General features: G+C 38.0%; 1 protein-coding gene across 3 annotated transcripts in view; it reads left to right on the forward strand.

Moving 5' to 3' along the window:
- The window catches only part of garnl3 (GTPase activating Rap/RanGAP domain like 3), a 102,569-nt gene extending 88,083 nt beyond the window's left edge, over nt 1-14,486 (forward strand). For all 3 annotated transcript variants that reach the window (XM_017460451.3, XM_017460452.3, XM_017460453.3), the window contains exons 25-31: nt 791-898; nt 3,686-3,804; nt 4,132-4,267; nt 4,515-4,574; nt 8,082-8,300; nt 8,583-8,700; nt 12,298-14,486. In XM_017460451.3, the coding sequence (XP_017315940.1) occupies nt 791-898; nt 3,686-3,804; nt 4,132-4,267; nt 4,515-4,574; nt 8,082-8,300; nt 8,583-8,700; nt 12,298-12,448 (911 nt within the window). In that variant the 3' untranslated portion in view covers nt 12,449-14,486. The remainder of the gene's footprint in view (nt 1-790; nt 899-3,685; nt 3,805-4,131; nt 4,268-4,514; nt 4,575-8,081; nt 8,301-8,582; nt 8,701-12,297) is intronic.
- The last annotated feature ends 1,536 nt before the right edge of the window (nt 14,487-16,022 follow it).

Raw genomic sequence — 16,022 nt, forward strand, 5'->3', positions numbered from 1 at the left:
TATCAAAATTCAAAAACTGAAACTTCTCATTTTGATAGGTATTCAGACCGTTTTTTGAGTACTTTGTAGAAGTACCTTTGTCATGGTGAAAAGTGAACCTTTGAGGTTATGTGCTTTGTGCTCACCTCCCTGTCCAAGGCCCTTCTAGGCCGGTTACTAGGCCTTTGGAAAGACGGCCAACTCTAGGAAACATCATGGTGGTTCGAAGCGTCTTCTGTTTCACATTGATGTGCTCACTGTGCTCCTGGGAACATTCGAAGCTTCAAAAATGGTTTAATACCTGTGCCCAGATCTATGTCTCAACACGGTTTGATCCTAGAGGTCTACATGCACTGTGAAATGTAGGAGGATGTACACAGGTTTGTGCCTTTGTAAATCATGTCCAATCATTTTAATGTGCCACAATTGGACTCCATCCAAGTTGTAGACATCCCCAAATAATCAAAGCAAACAGGATGCACTTGAGCTCAGTCTGGAGTGCCATAGCCAAGGGTCTGAATACTTCTCTGAATCAGAGATGTTCGCTTGCGATTTTTAATAAATTTGCCAAAAATTGCAAAAACATTTTTACTTGAAAAATTGTAAAAACATTTATGATTTATGAATAATAACTACTTCCTGTTATGGATAACAACACCCCCCCCCCCCCCCCCCCCACACACACACACACACACCAAAAAAAACCAACCCAACAAACCAAAACAGTTGTTGGTAGTGGGTTCAATATTTTCAATAAAGACTTTTAAAGCTTTAACATCCTTTCTGATACCTGCTAATTATTTGCCTGTAGATTTCTGCGCCTATAAGAAGGTGTGTCCATTTAATGGTGCCACACCCATGATTCAGCCAAACTCTTCTGACTTTCACTTCAGCTGGAATCAGATGCCTAATGGTATTGGTAAGTGAATGAATTTTATTCCAATTTTACTTAGGGCTGCAACTAACGATTATTTTCATAATCGATTAGTTGGCCGATTATTTTTTCGATTAATCGGATGGGGCGGGGCAAAATTTCAGTACCCTTTTTGTTTGTTTGTTTGTTTGTTTGTTTGTTGAAAATAAAATCCAGAAACTCAGTGTTACAAATATAAATTCAGACTAAAATTTACACTGTTTGTACAAAACAGAAAATAACCCAATACACCCAGACACACACCAGAATATATATTATTACTTTAGGACTGTAGTTTAATTCGGTGCTTTTAGTGCAGCCATAAACAATAATGAATAAATACTCATATACACAATATAAACAAAAATAAATTATATATATATATATATATATATATATATATATATATATATATATAGATAGATAGATAGATAGATAGATAGATGGATAGAGATATTATATAGATAGATAGATAGATAGATGGAGATATTATTTATTTTATAGTATTTATGCATTATTTTTTATGGATGCACAAAAAGCATCGAATTAAACTACAGTCCTAAATTAATAATAAAAACTCCCTTTCACTCACTTGTGGTTTCTGTTACTCGCTGCCTTTAGACATATTATTTTCCTTGCGTTTACTTTTGATCATAGTGTCTTAATTAGACATTACAGATCTTACTCGCACTCCTATTGCGCGTGATCGGCAACGCGGGCTTGTTACTAACACATCACTTCCGTTATAATAAACGTCAGAATTTACACTGCAGAATTTAAACCTTTTAAGCAGCTTGCACCAGTTTCCCCTGCCCCTTACACACAATGGAGCATTTTGGATATAAACATAACTGTCCTCGTGCAGCACTGTTTGATCTCCGCGGTGTTTAATATAAAATGCTCCCTGCCTTTCTGACTTTTTCCTCAGTCGCGTGATGATTTCGCCTCCATCTGATGGAGACTGAGGTCATGTTGGGAATAAAAGGTAACACTGACAGAAACACTAAACTGAAGAAAGTCATTATTGGTGACTCGGGTGTCTGCTAATACTAGCGTGCGTATGACGTCATGCGCAGTCGCCTAGAAGCAGCTTATACTTCCGGTTAGTAAAAAAAAACAAAAAACGCTAGTGTTATATTTGATATGATATTACCTTTCTAAAATCCACACACTAGACCGTAGTGCAGAGTGCACAGTGTAAGTGTATAGTACTTCATTTGGAACACAACTTTAGTATTTACTCTCCGAAGCGTGTTTTCTGAACAGAAGTAACACACTGAGTAAATCTCCCCCGGGCCGCACGCAGACCAAGTAATCGATAATGAGATTCGTTGACAACGATTTCCATAATCGATTATTATCGATTTGATCAATTAGTTGTTGCAGCTCTAGTTTTACCATTTTACCAGGTTGAGCTTTTGTGATATATGGGGTTTTTTTTGTTGTTGTTTTTTTGCTTTACTTGTATGTACTAGCCTGTGCACTACATGTATAGTGATTGTGAAGAGGGCTTGGTAAACCTTTGGTATATTCCATAAATAGTATATCATGTTGTCTTTTAATTCCTTTTGACTCAGTTTTATTCTTCATGCCTTTTAATAACTTTGTATAAGATCACAAATTTAACATGTTTCGAAGGAATAGAAAGTACATAAATTTGTCTTGAGTGTCAGATCCCACCAATTCGTTGACTGCATTACCAGAGAAAATAAAAGACTGGACCTTTTGTATACAAATGTAAGGAATGCATACAGTGCTACTGCCCTTCATTCCTTGGAAGATCAGACCACAGCCTGGTCCTATTAACAACAGAATATGTTCCTGTCGTTCAGTGGCAATCTGTGACCACAAGAATGGTGAGGAGGTGGACACAGGAAGCTAATAAGGCACTGCAAGACTGTTTGGAATACACAGACTGGAATGCACTAAGCGAGTCACATAGGGAGGACATTAACAGCATGACAGAGTGCACCACAGACTACATTACCTTGTGCGTTAATGCTGTATTAACTGTATAATACTCTTTACCAGTCAAGTCAGTACGCTGTTTCCCCATAAACACCCCTGGATCCCCTGGATCACCAGCGACCTGAAGGAGCTATTAAATACAACCCCAATTCCAAAAGAAGTTGGGATGCTGTGTGAAATGTAAATAAAAACAGAATGCAATGATTGGCAAACTCATAAACCCATATGTTTACATTTACATTTAGTCATTTAGCAGACTAAGTGACTTACAGATGAGGAAATACAAGGAAATAGAACATAGAAACTATTTCAATTGTTTAAACTGAGGAAATGTACCGTTTTAAGATAAAAATAAAGTAATTTTGAATTTGTTGGCTGCAATATGTCTCAAGAAAGTTGGGATGGGGCAAAAAAAGGTTGGAAAAGTATGTGTTACTAAAAAGAAACAGCTGAGAAAAGAAACAGTGAGATTTGCAAATCATTGTATTCTGTTTTTATTTACATTTTACACAGCGTCCCAACTTTTTTGTAATTGGGGTTGTAAAGGGAATTTAGAATGAAGTTAATGGAAAGGAAAGACAGCTAAAGAAGTAAGTTGGAGATGACGCTTCAGCAAGGAAAAACGAGAGATGTGTGGACTGGTATGAGGCAGATCACTGGCTTGAAGATGGGCCACTGACAATCTGAGGGAAGCCTGGACAGGGCTAATGAGCTATATTTGTTTTTCCATAGATTCAGCTCAGGGCCAGTGGCTGTTCCTCCCCCCACAAACCCACCCCCCTCCTCTCCACATGATCTCTTATCATGTCACTTCCTCTGTTACAGTGTGTGCATTCCCCTACATTCTGGCCTTCACCACTGACTCCATAGAGATCCGACTGGTGGTCAATGGAAACCTGGTTTACACTGCTGTGGTCCCTGAGCTTCATCTGATTGCATCTAGGGTGAGTACAATATTAATGGACTAAATGTAACTCAAAATATGTAGTCTAATTAAAAAAAAATTAATTATGTAGAGTAAGAAAAAAAATCATGGCTTACATCTTTGTTTATCAATACATAATTTAGTGTGTTTATACATAATTTCTCCACAAAAGTGTGCCCATAAACTGCATCATAGGTGTCACTAAGTAATCTATATTTTTCTATTTTATTTGTTCCCTTTAAAGTGTGTGAAGTACACTTTTTTTTTGTTAATACAATGAATGAATAATAAATACTGACAGCACTGAAAATTGACGGCTTTTCTTTTACTTGTTTTGCCCCTCTAGTCCGACATTTACTTCATATCTTCAGCTCCAGTAAACTCTGCCTCCAACTGTAGCTCCAGAGACACCAGTTCTCAGAGTTCTCCTCAAACTCCGACAGGCTACGAGATGCCCATTTTCCCCTCACCCCTTGGAGATGGTACGTCTCGTTTCATTCACTTTCAGCTGTCGACTAAATCATGGGAAAATCTTCATATATGAATGTTCATGTTTGTGAGTTTGTCGTTAAATTTTCACATATTGGACAGAATGCTATTTATGTACCCATTTCTACATTGTGCTGACAAGTGTATGTTTGTGTTTGTGTTAATCTTTTGTTCTTTCTCAGTTTGAATATTGTGTGTGAGTTGGGTTGGTGTAATGCTTTTTTCCGTCCCCTGGTCCAGATTGTATTCGGATCCCCTACGGCACCAAGCTTTCCCTCTACATGTCTAAAGATTCTGAAGGTACTGAAGGGACTCCTGCTTTTTCCTGCGTTACCCATAATGCCTCACTAACACTCACTAACACCCACATACTTCCATAGAAGTGTGCTGTGGTCCTGCCTTCATTATTCACAGACACATGCTGACTGGGCTTTAAGCAGATCTTCAATAAGCACGGTGTGTCCAACCCCTCCTTCAGACAGACAGAGAGAGAGAGAGAGAGGGAAGATTACTAAGGTGTTCAGTGGCAGGGAAGGGTAACCTCTTGATAAAAGAGGGGCACATTTGGCACTGCATGACTAACATTATTTTGTTACCATGGATACTTTTGTCAAGGCCCCTCTGTGCTCGCTCGCTCTCTCTCTCTCTCTCTCTCTCTCTCTCTCTCTCTCGCCAAAGTAATTCTGTCCAAACAAACGGTTTAGAGAGACATTGAGGGGCTGTGTCAAAACCCACATCCTGGTACATCTCTGCATCATTGGACAAATCTCTCCTTTAACAATCCGAGACATTTACTGTTCATCATACAGTATATGTTAACATCACTGTGAGCTCATATATATATTATACATTAAATTTTGTCCTGGTCCATGGTGCAGAAATACAAGAGGAATGTGTTGTATATATATGTTGTGTACAACATATGTCTTCACCTAGGGATTGGGTCAATACATGACTCATTTTAAAAACTGAAATTGCTGAACTGACTGAAAACGTTTCATAAATTTATAACAGTGCAAATATCACTAAATGGTAGATAATCATATGCCGGATACATTATTACTATTATTATTATTATTATTATTATTATTATTATTATTATTCTAATTGGTGGAAAATGTTTAAAACACTGAATACCAAACAACTCAAGCTGTTTTTCAGTATTGACCCTGTCCTAATATATTTAATATCCTTTTTGTATTGACCTTGTCCTGATAAGTTTCATATAGGTTTTTAGATGTCTTTATTTGTCAAATTAGGAGGGATTCTTCTTCGCCTGTGCATGTGTTAAGAGAATGGCAGTATTACCACATGACCTTAGTTCATTTTCAGGTTCTAGATGCCATATTGGTCAAAAATTTGGTCAAAAATCAGCACCTAAACTTTTACAAACGTTTACATGGACAACAATAATCCGATATTAACCCGATTAAGACGATACTCTGATTAAGAAACTAGCATGTAAACAGCAATTTTTAATTACCTGAATCCGATTAAAGTCATACTTGAAGTGAACACAAATCGAATTAAAACGTGTGGAGTATCCCTGTTTTAGTCGCATTATTGACGTGTATTACAGACACGTACACACCTTAATCACACTATTAACGTCGTGTGGGAGTTTTCACCGCATTTTGCAACAGGACACACACACACACACGGCAGTGCTCAAACGTTTGACGACAAACAACAGAGCACTGCTGCGTCCGAAACCGCGTACTTACCTACTATATAGTAGGCGAAATACATGTATCTCAGCTACTATGTTGTAGGTAAGTACGCGGTTTGGGACGCAGCCCACGGCTTCAAGCAGTCATCTGTTTGCACGTATAGCCTGACAAATAATTAACTGCACTTGAAACGTTCATAAAAATTAACAATGAAACACCCAGAACTGTATACAGTACCATAACAAAGTCGAACTCTATGTTGATACGTGAAATTCTGGAGGAAACGTTGGACGGTGTGGCGCAGTGATGTAATGACGTGTGCCGTTAATCGATCTATGTTTTATAACATGTAAAAAGGAACATGAAAGGAATATTCTAAAAGCAACTCATGTAAACACCTTATTCAGAATATTGTCTTATTCAAAATAAGGTCAATAATTAAATTACTGCTGTCCATATAAAACGTAGTCATTGTCATGGCACACGGGACAAAGCAAAAAAGCTTTTAAATGTATTTAATTCTGCTAAACCCCCTGAATGCTTTCTGCACAAAACGCTATTCAGCTCTACACAATGATGTGTTTGCTACATATTCAAAAAACTACTTTCTAAATGTATGTGTTGTTTATGTACATTTAAAACACATTTTTAAAATGTAGGCCCGATTACAGTATAAGGTGTATTACACTATTATAGAATTTTGAGAAATACAGAAATGTTGAAACTTTGATGCCCAATATATCATCGAGAACCTACAGTCTACTCCAGAATTCGAGGTATCCTTGGTTTAGATGAGTAAAAAAAATGTGAAAAATGTCCTGTTTTGCAACTACTGTGTGGAATGCATGAATGTCTAGATGAATCAGGAAGTAATGCACAGGTGAATGAGGGAACTAGACTAGTACCCAGGAGATGGTGACCTCCGCTGGCAGTGTGGGATAGCATTCAGAGTTACTGTGACAGTAGACACAGAGACTTGATGAACATCGAGAACATCATTCTGCAAATCTCCAACCCATGATAAATAAGAAATATTTGCCTAACCATCTTCCTTACTAGGAGTTGGTAAAATACCTGTCCTCTTCCAGGAAGGTTCAGAGCTGGCTGTTTTAAACTTCTAAATTATTGCCTTAACAATGGATATAGGCATTTTCTAGTGTGTAGCTATTTCTTTTTTTTTTATATAGGCATCCTTATTTATGAAGGTAAGGTCCACTTTTGTCTCATTTCATGTGTATATTCTCTAATTTTCCCCATGCTGATGTTTTGCCTCTGTACCTCATATATACCCCAGTGAAACAGGAAATCATATGTGACCACTTCAAGTTTGGTTTTTTAAACACTCAGTTTATGTTCTGTTCATAAGAAATCCTGGAGCTGACTGTATAAGACTAAGGTCATGATCTGTTCTTGACCATTTTTGTTCTCTTTAGGATGAACCAAGCCATTTTTATGTGTGTGTCTTGGTTTATGTAGTGTACCCATAAACGCATGCACCTTTGCATGTTTATATTTCTTTGACTCATACAGTATTGTATAATCGGGAGTATTAGTGATATGTCACTGTATGACAAGACTGTTTTTGGCTCTTGCAGGTCAAGCTGTTCATTTTCAGTGAATGTAGTATAATTTGGTTATCATTTCTTTTTTTTTTCTTTTTTTGTAATTGGTGGGTATAATTTTCTTATTTAAGTTAATGGCTTTTTAGTGCATGTACTTTGACTTCCTCAAAAAAGACTTGGCTAGTAGTGACCTCTAGTGGTAATAAGGTTGCAGAAACATGACAAGATACAAAATTAAATCAATATTATAGCTTTATTAAAATTGTATTATGGCTAGGCTGTAGGGTTTGGACAATGTTAATGTGTTTGGTGAACAGGTAGTTTTTTATTTATTTATTTTTACTTTAAACAAGAAAACTTTTAAAGAAAGAACTGGATAAAAGCTTGTCAAAACAGGAAGCCAGTCTAACAGTGTAAAGATTTGAAGGGAATGTAGAAATAATACTTTGTTTACTTTGTACAGCTGAATTTTGAACACATTCAGTTTCAAAACTTTTGCTGAAGTGCCAGAGAAGAGGGAATTGCAATATCTAATGTCCTGAATTTTTCTCTCTTTTGTTCTCTTCTTATTCCAGGCGAAGCTCCGTCCAAACACATCTATAAGATCCCACTCTGTAACCTAGTGGGGCGAAGCATAGAGAGGCCGCTTAAATCTCCATTAGTCAGTAAGATGCTTATGGGTGCAGTACCTGGTGTGATAGGCCCCACCTCCGTGATCTCGACCACACCATCTCTCTCATTGTCTCGCATGGAGATCAAAGAGATTGCCAGCCGAACAAGGAAAGAACTGCTGGGTGAGGTCTCTGTGTGTGTGTGTGTGTGTGTGTGTGTGTGTGTGTGTGTGTGTGTGTGTGTGTGTGTGTGTGTGTGTTAGTGTGTCTAGGTAAATATCTGCAATATTAGTGGTTTGGGTTCTGGGCTAACAGTCAGGATTTTTACCAGACAACCATTTTAGCTTTGTTTTATTTAATAATAAAGCAGTCAAACACTTGTGTTAGAGGTATGCGTGCTCAGTACGTGCTACATGTGGATCTCTATGTGTGGTAAGTTTGTTTGATCCTCTGTCCTTGTTCCAGGTTTAGCTGAAGAACCTAGCAACAAGTCAGACAGTTTCTCCATGAAACAGAGGAAGTCAAGCAGGAAAACAAAGGAGGAAGAGAAAAGGAGACCGGCAGGGATCGCAAGCACTGAGCAGTAAGTTAAATCCCTGAGATAATGGCTGAATCAAAAACAACTCCCTACCTGTGACTTACAGGTATATTTGGTATGACTTGTGAAAAGTATGTGTCTAATGGTTAATTGGTGGAGTTAAATAAGATTTAAATGATTATTGTACACACAACTCTGCCCCAAACCTCATGGTGGTTCAAGGTTGTTCAGCAAGGATTGTCATTACATCGCTTTCAAGTGCACTCGGACATTCAACTGCTTGAAAACCAAGTTATAACTCTATAAACATGCAACTTTTCCCCATGATAATTTATGAAGAAGTGAAGGGGCTTTGGGGGCAAGTATATAAAATGACTGACATGCGGCCAATCCATATACAAAGAAAGGTTCCAGACCAAAAGGTAGATTTCCAAAGCGTTTTTTTTTTCCAGCAATGTAATCCACTTGGCTGAAACTATAATTTTTTAGCATTTCTACATAATTTTCCACATTATTTTTTATGTGTAAGAAATGAAAATTATTGACTATTACACCTTTAAGTATCAGTGAATAAGTGATAGATGGGTGAACATGCAAACTATCTTGCTCTTCATTTGGTGCAGTATTAGCTGATGACCTCATTCTGTACTAGTGCTCCCTCCCCACACTGTAAAATGAATGGTTGTCTAGGGATGTAAACTTACTTCCCCATCCCCAACTAAACCTGATTAATACATAGCTCCTTGGTCTTCGTGATGCTGTTTGTTTTCCAGGAATTTGTAAATATTTTTGAAAACTATATGGATTTTTCCTTCCATTACAAAATGATGGGCTATGTTGTGTAGATTCATTGCATAAAGTTATTTAAGGTCACCCTCTCAACACACAGGGCTGGACATCTGTTCCCACAGACACACACACTCACACACCCCCCTATTCATGCTCAGTGAATAGGCTACATAGAGAGTAGAATAGAAACCTTTATTGTCATTGCATTGAAATACAATGAAATTTCAGAAACTGCTCAGCGGTGCCACAATACATACACACATGTAAACCACACAATCACATTCACAAAACACATAAACCTAAATGCAACAGGTAAAATAAGAAAGTGCAAAATTAAGGGTTTCAGACAGTTATTGTACAGTCCACAGTGATCAGTCTCGTATATAAATAGTGCAAACAGCCCTTAGTTTAGGGACTGGATGGCTTTTGGAGAGAAACTGTTCCTAGAATCTGGCAGTGCACATTTTAATTGCCCTGTATCACCTTCCTGAGGGCAGGAGGGCAAACAGGTAGTGACCACGGTGAGAAGAGTCCTTGACAGTGTTTTTGCACTGGATAGGTAGAGGGTGTTTGCAGTGTCCTCTAGTGAGGGGAGAAGGCAGCCACTGATGTTCTGTGCTGTGTTTATGACCCTCTGTAGAGCTTTTTTGTCAGCTTCTGAGCAGCCTCCATACCACACCAGTCAGTATGTTAAAACACTCTCTATAGCAGAGCGATAGAAGGTTTGCTCTCGCGGCACTATAAAGAGCCCTGTCACCTGATTTGAAGGCAATATCACGAGCTCTGAGGAGAGTATAGACTTCTGACGTCATCCAGGATTTCTGGATTGGAAAGACCCGGATGCGCTTCTCCTCAGTGACGATGACAGTACAGCTGGCAATGCAGAACAGAACAGTTTGTGTATATTCTGCCAGGTCCTGGTGTTTAAATAAGTCCCATTCAGTCCTTGTCAAGCAGTCTTGCAGTTGGAATAGTGCACCCTCAGGCCAGGTTTTAATAATTTTAGTGGTTGCCTTTATCTGTTTCCTGAGGGGAGTATAGGCTGGGACAAGGAACAGTGAGATATGGTCAGATTGGCCCAGATATGGGAGGGGCACAGCTCTATAGCCATGCTTGATATTTGAATACACATGATCAAGTGTATTTCTTCCTCTGGTGACACATTTCACATATTGTGAAAATTATGAAAGTACAGTCTTTAAACAAGCTAATTAAAGTCATCACCTATGATATGAACTCCATCTGGATAGGCCATCTGATGTTTGCTAATAATAATGTGCAAGTAGACGAGAGCTGTGCTGAGCATCGGGTGGAATGTAAACAGCAGTAATAACAATTGCTGTTAGCTCTCGTGGCAGGTAAAAGGATCTATATATGACTGTCAGGAGTCTCAATATCAAGTGAACAGTGGCTCTCTATGATGTGGCTATGTGACTCATTGTGTACATACATGCAAAGTCCTTCACCTCTGCTCTTACCAGAATCTCTGGTGTGGTCCCTGCGGTGTAGCGAGCGGCTTGCTAACTGTACAGCAGCGTCAGGGATCCCCGAAGTGTAGCCAGGTCTCAGTTGTTATAATCACACAACAGTCACGTAAGGAGTTGTTGTTGGCTATCAGTAGCTCCATATCATCCATTTTGTGTGTGATTGACCTGGCATTGGAAAGGAATAAGCTCAGGTACAGTCACAGATTGCAGGTCTTGTCTGATAGGAATGGAACCTGATCTGTTCGACATGTTGTATGTTCATAGATGCTTTTAAGCTCACCACAGCTATACAGTGTGGTTATTTGAGTTACCATAGCCTCCCTGTCAGCTTAAACCAATCTGGCCATTCTCCACTGATTTCTTTCATCAAGTCATTTCCACCAGAACTGACACTTGTGTATGTTTTCTTGTTTTTCAAACCATGCTCTTTAAACTCCAGAGATTGTTGTGTCTGAAAATCCCAGGAGATCAGCATTATCTGAAATACTCAAACCAGTTTTTCTGGCACTAACAACCATGCCATGGTTCAAAGTCATTGCAATCAATGACTGAGATTTTTGCTTCATTCTGGTTTGATGTGTAATGAAGCTTTCACCTGTATCTGCATGACTTTTTTGTATTGTGCTGCCACATGAAGTCACTTGTACTGGACTGAATTTGTAAGTGTATAATAACATTTAATTTATATATATAAACTTTATTTTATTTTATTTTTTTAATCAGATGTTCTGTGCAGAAAACAAATAAAAATAGATCATATAATTATGTAGATTTAATTATGTAGATGTGTCATGACATGAGGCGGTGGATGCATATGCAGAACTTCTTTTATTAGGGAACCAAAACTCAGAGAAATGAACACCGGGACAGAAAAAAAAACAGGAAAACCAGAAACTAAGCAATACTAAATAAACAAGGCTAGAAATACTTAAACGATCAAAATAGACTATGCCTAGTACAAACTATAACAAATGCAATCCAAACACAAACATAACCTGAATGCAATGCTCCAGTAACTAAAGGAAGAACACAGAACTAATAGGGTAGGGTAACTAATTAAAAAAAAAAAAAGACAACACCCATGAGCATGATAAGTATAGGAAATAAGGTAGACAACAGAAGAACTCCTATAAAGACAGTAAGGGTGCCCTTTAGTGGCCCACGGTGGAACTGGGGGCCATGACGGTTAACACAGGTAGACCTTTAAAAATGTGAGATGTGCTTCTACATAAGCGTATGTGCCGAACATAAGACTCTGGATATAAAATAATCCAGAGTCTGGATTATTTTAGACTCCAGTGTGTGTGTCATTTTGTGTATAGCATGTATATAACATTTTTGTAACAGGATCTATCTAATCCACCAGAGTCGGGTTGGAGTGTGTTGATGGTGACATTGACATTCAACGGCATTGTTCCTCTGGCTCAGAGGCGGAGCCTCATGAGGGCAGCCCACCCCTGACCAGCACTTTAACGCTCTCTGCATCTTTCGAGGAGGACATCCTGGACCTGAAGTGATGACAATCCTACAGTGTGTCTCTTGTAGCCCCTCCTCAACCCAACCTGCGCTCTATTTGTTTGTTGTTTTTTTGTTTGTTTTTTTTACATTTTATTATTTGGATTTTATTTTTTACTTTTGTCCTCATCTACACTATGTGATGTGGAAATGGAACCACAAAGCTTTGCACCTGAGTGAGTTTACAATAACCAGTGTGATAGGAAAGTTTCAACACACTTGTGTATGTGCGTGCGTGTGTGTGTGTGTGTTTCTGTCTGTCTTGTTCAGTGAGACTCAAGCTGAACTTACCAACAGTCATAATATCAAAATGCTGTAAGGAAAAGAAAAAGCAGATGAGCTCTGGGATAAGAATTTTAAAAGACCTCCTCCCTTCTGAATTAAGTCACAGGGCCGCAATCAGGTTTTGATGACACAGAACTTATCAGATTCACTTAATGATAATGTAGCCATGGAAGACTTAAGGTCATAGTTTATATTTCCAGGTCAAAGGATATGATCCAAAGCATAGCATAGCAACCAAGCCTGAATGTAAATCTGAAGCACCTATGTCAGATTATCTATTTTAAATCATGTTGTGATTTAAGTGATTTATCTGTCAATTGCACATTGTAATTATTTCAGAGTTTAAAAAATAATAAACTATATATACATCTCAGGCTGTGGCTGCACACATTAAGATACATATATACACAAAATACAAATAAATATTCTTTCTAAATATATTTAGTGATGAAAGTTTAATAAAGAATATAGGTAAATTAAATGTTATGCTACACCCAAGCAAAACAACCGTGACCTGCACACCTTTGGCAAACAGGGCAGAAATCTCCCACAAGTGCCATTTTCCTACAACTCCCAGCAACTGCATTAAATCAGACTGGACATGGATTACATTTCCCAAGAGGCAAGTAGCTACCCTTCCTATAGCTGTTCCATTAAGTGGACACAACAAGCTTTGTTTAATTAGCACATGCGCCTCGGCTCTTGATGCCTAATGTAATACTATGTAAGTGCACTCTAAAAAAATATATAATATATATATATATATATATATATATATATATATATATATATATATATATATATATATATATATATATATATATATAGTTTTTGCCTCTGGATTAAAAGGGCTCCCGAACACCTGCATGCCTCCCTTAAATCATATTACAAACTAAAAAGGGATTTTGTATACTGAAACATTAGAATTAGGATTTGATACCTTCACAAGTCATAGACAGTTTACATAGAATGGAATAATTAATATAAATGTCAGCTAAGGGTTGGGTTACAGACTGCAGATTAAGTTCTAATTTAATAGGCCAAAGAGGGAGTAAAGTAGCTGATAGTGAAATATTAACCCTGATGTTTATGTCCCATCTCACACATTGAGATGGGAGATGAAAATTTTGGCATATAAGATAGAGAAAGACAGTTTATGGCATCATATTATGCTAAATGCATGCCCTCTCTAACTAAATTTTCTCTGACACTGTATATGCCTCAAGAACCATTATCCAACACTAGTAGCAGCCTGATTGAAAAGTGAAATTGTGGGACTACTTTTTGCAAATTCAGATTTTCAGTATATTATCGTCGCACTGCAGTTTTTACTATCACCTGTTGAAAGGATTGTGCAGTGCTGGTGACTCACGGAAGATGTTTATAATTTTACATTTTTGTTCTCTTTGCCTCCTGTCCCTCTGTTTGCTCGATCTTCGTTGTTTTCGCAGTGGTTTTTGTATTTGAATCAATATTAACTGTTTAGACTGTCACTGAAACTGTTGTTGATATTGAAATTAAAAGACAAAAAAGACAAAAAAGAAAAAAAAAACACCAAGTGTCTTAAAAATTGTATTGCCATTGTTTTTAATGCCAAGTACTACTTGTAAATGGTTGTGTTTCAGATGTGGCCTCAAACAAACCTATTATTATTATTATTATTAATATTATTATTATTAGGGCAAGTGCTGTAGATCACTGCTGTAGTTCGTATTGTTCAGTGATATTAAATAAATATTTATGAAATTTGTGGCACTCGACTGTAGTGGTATAACTACACGTTGCAGTTTATTTGTTGATGTTAATGAAAGGAGAATATATATATATATATATATATATATATATATATATATATATATATATATATATATATATATATATATATATATAAAATGCATCTGATTGTAAACCACTTCAAGTCTATGGAGAGATGCAGGTTTGCCCTGAATACCGACTTGTTTCATGTTTACCTGATTTCTCATAATAGGTCATTCTTTTCATATTAAAGTATGCATCAGCAATATTTTTTATTGGCCCTGGTCCTGGTAAACGTACGTTTAGACAGAAAATAAAATGTGCTGGTCTTAAGCAAGTATTTTACTGCTGTTAATACATTTGAATATACCACAACACTTATCAGAATATACAATAACAAAAGGTACAGTGCATATGGAAAGTATTCACAGCGCTTCACTTTTTCCACATTTTATGTTACAGCTTTATTCCAAAATAGATTGAATTCATTATTTTCCTCAAAATTCTACAAACAATACCCCATAATGACAACGTGAAAGAAGTTTGTTTGAAATCTTTGCAAATTTATTAAAAATAAAAAACAAAAAATCACATGTACATAAGTATTCACAGCCTTTGCCATGACAGTCAAAATTGAGCTTAGGTGCATCCCGTTTCCACTGATCATCCTTGAGTTGTTTCTACAACGTGATTGGAGTCCACCTGTGGTAAATTCAGTTTATTGGACATGATTTGGAAAGGCACACACTTGTCTATATAAGGTTCCACAGTTAACAATGCATGTTGGAGCACAAACCAAGCCATGAAGTCCAAGGGATTGTCTGTAGACCTCCGAGACAGGACTGTATCGAGGCACAGATCTGGGGAAGGGTACAGAAACATTTCTGCAGCATTGAAGGTCCCAATGAGCACAGTGGCCTCCATCATCCGTAAATGGAAGAAGTTTCGAACCAGCAGGACTCTTCCTAGAGCTGGCCGCCCGGCCAAACTGAGCGATCGGGGTAGAAGGGCCTTAATCAGGGAGGTGACCAAAAACCCGATGGTCACTGATAGAGCTCCAGCATGTCTGTGGTGAGATGAGAACCTTCCAGAAGAACAACCATCTCTGCAGCACTCCACCAATCAGGCCTGAATGGTAGAGTGGCCAGACGGAAGCCACCCCTCAGTAAAAGGCACATGACAGCCCGCCTGGAGTTTGCCAAAAGGCACCTGAAGGACTCTCAGACCATGAGAAACAAAATTATCTGGTCTGATGGCCTGAATGGCAAGCGTCATATCTGTAGGAAACCAGGCACCACTCATCACCTGGCCAATACCATCCCTACAGTGAAGCATGGTGGTGTCAGTATCATTCTGTGAGGATGTTTTTCAGCGGCAGGAACTGGGAGACTAGTCAGGATCGAGGGAAAGATGAATGCAGCAATGTACAGAGACATCCTTGATGAAAACCTGCTCCAGAGCGCTCTGGACCTCAAGCTGGGGTGAAGGTTCATCTTCCAACAGGACAATGACCCTAAGCACACAGCCAAGATAACA

Source organism: Ictalurus punctatus, chromosome 28, assembly GCF_001660625.3.
Source record: "Ictalurus punctatus breed USDA103 chromosome 28, Coco_2.0, whole genome shotgun sequence".
NCBI lineage: Eukaryota > Metazoa > Chordata > Actinopteri > Siluriformes > Ictaluridae > Ictalurus > Ictalurus punctatus.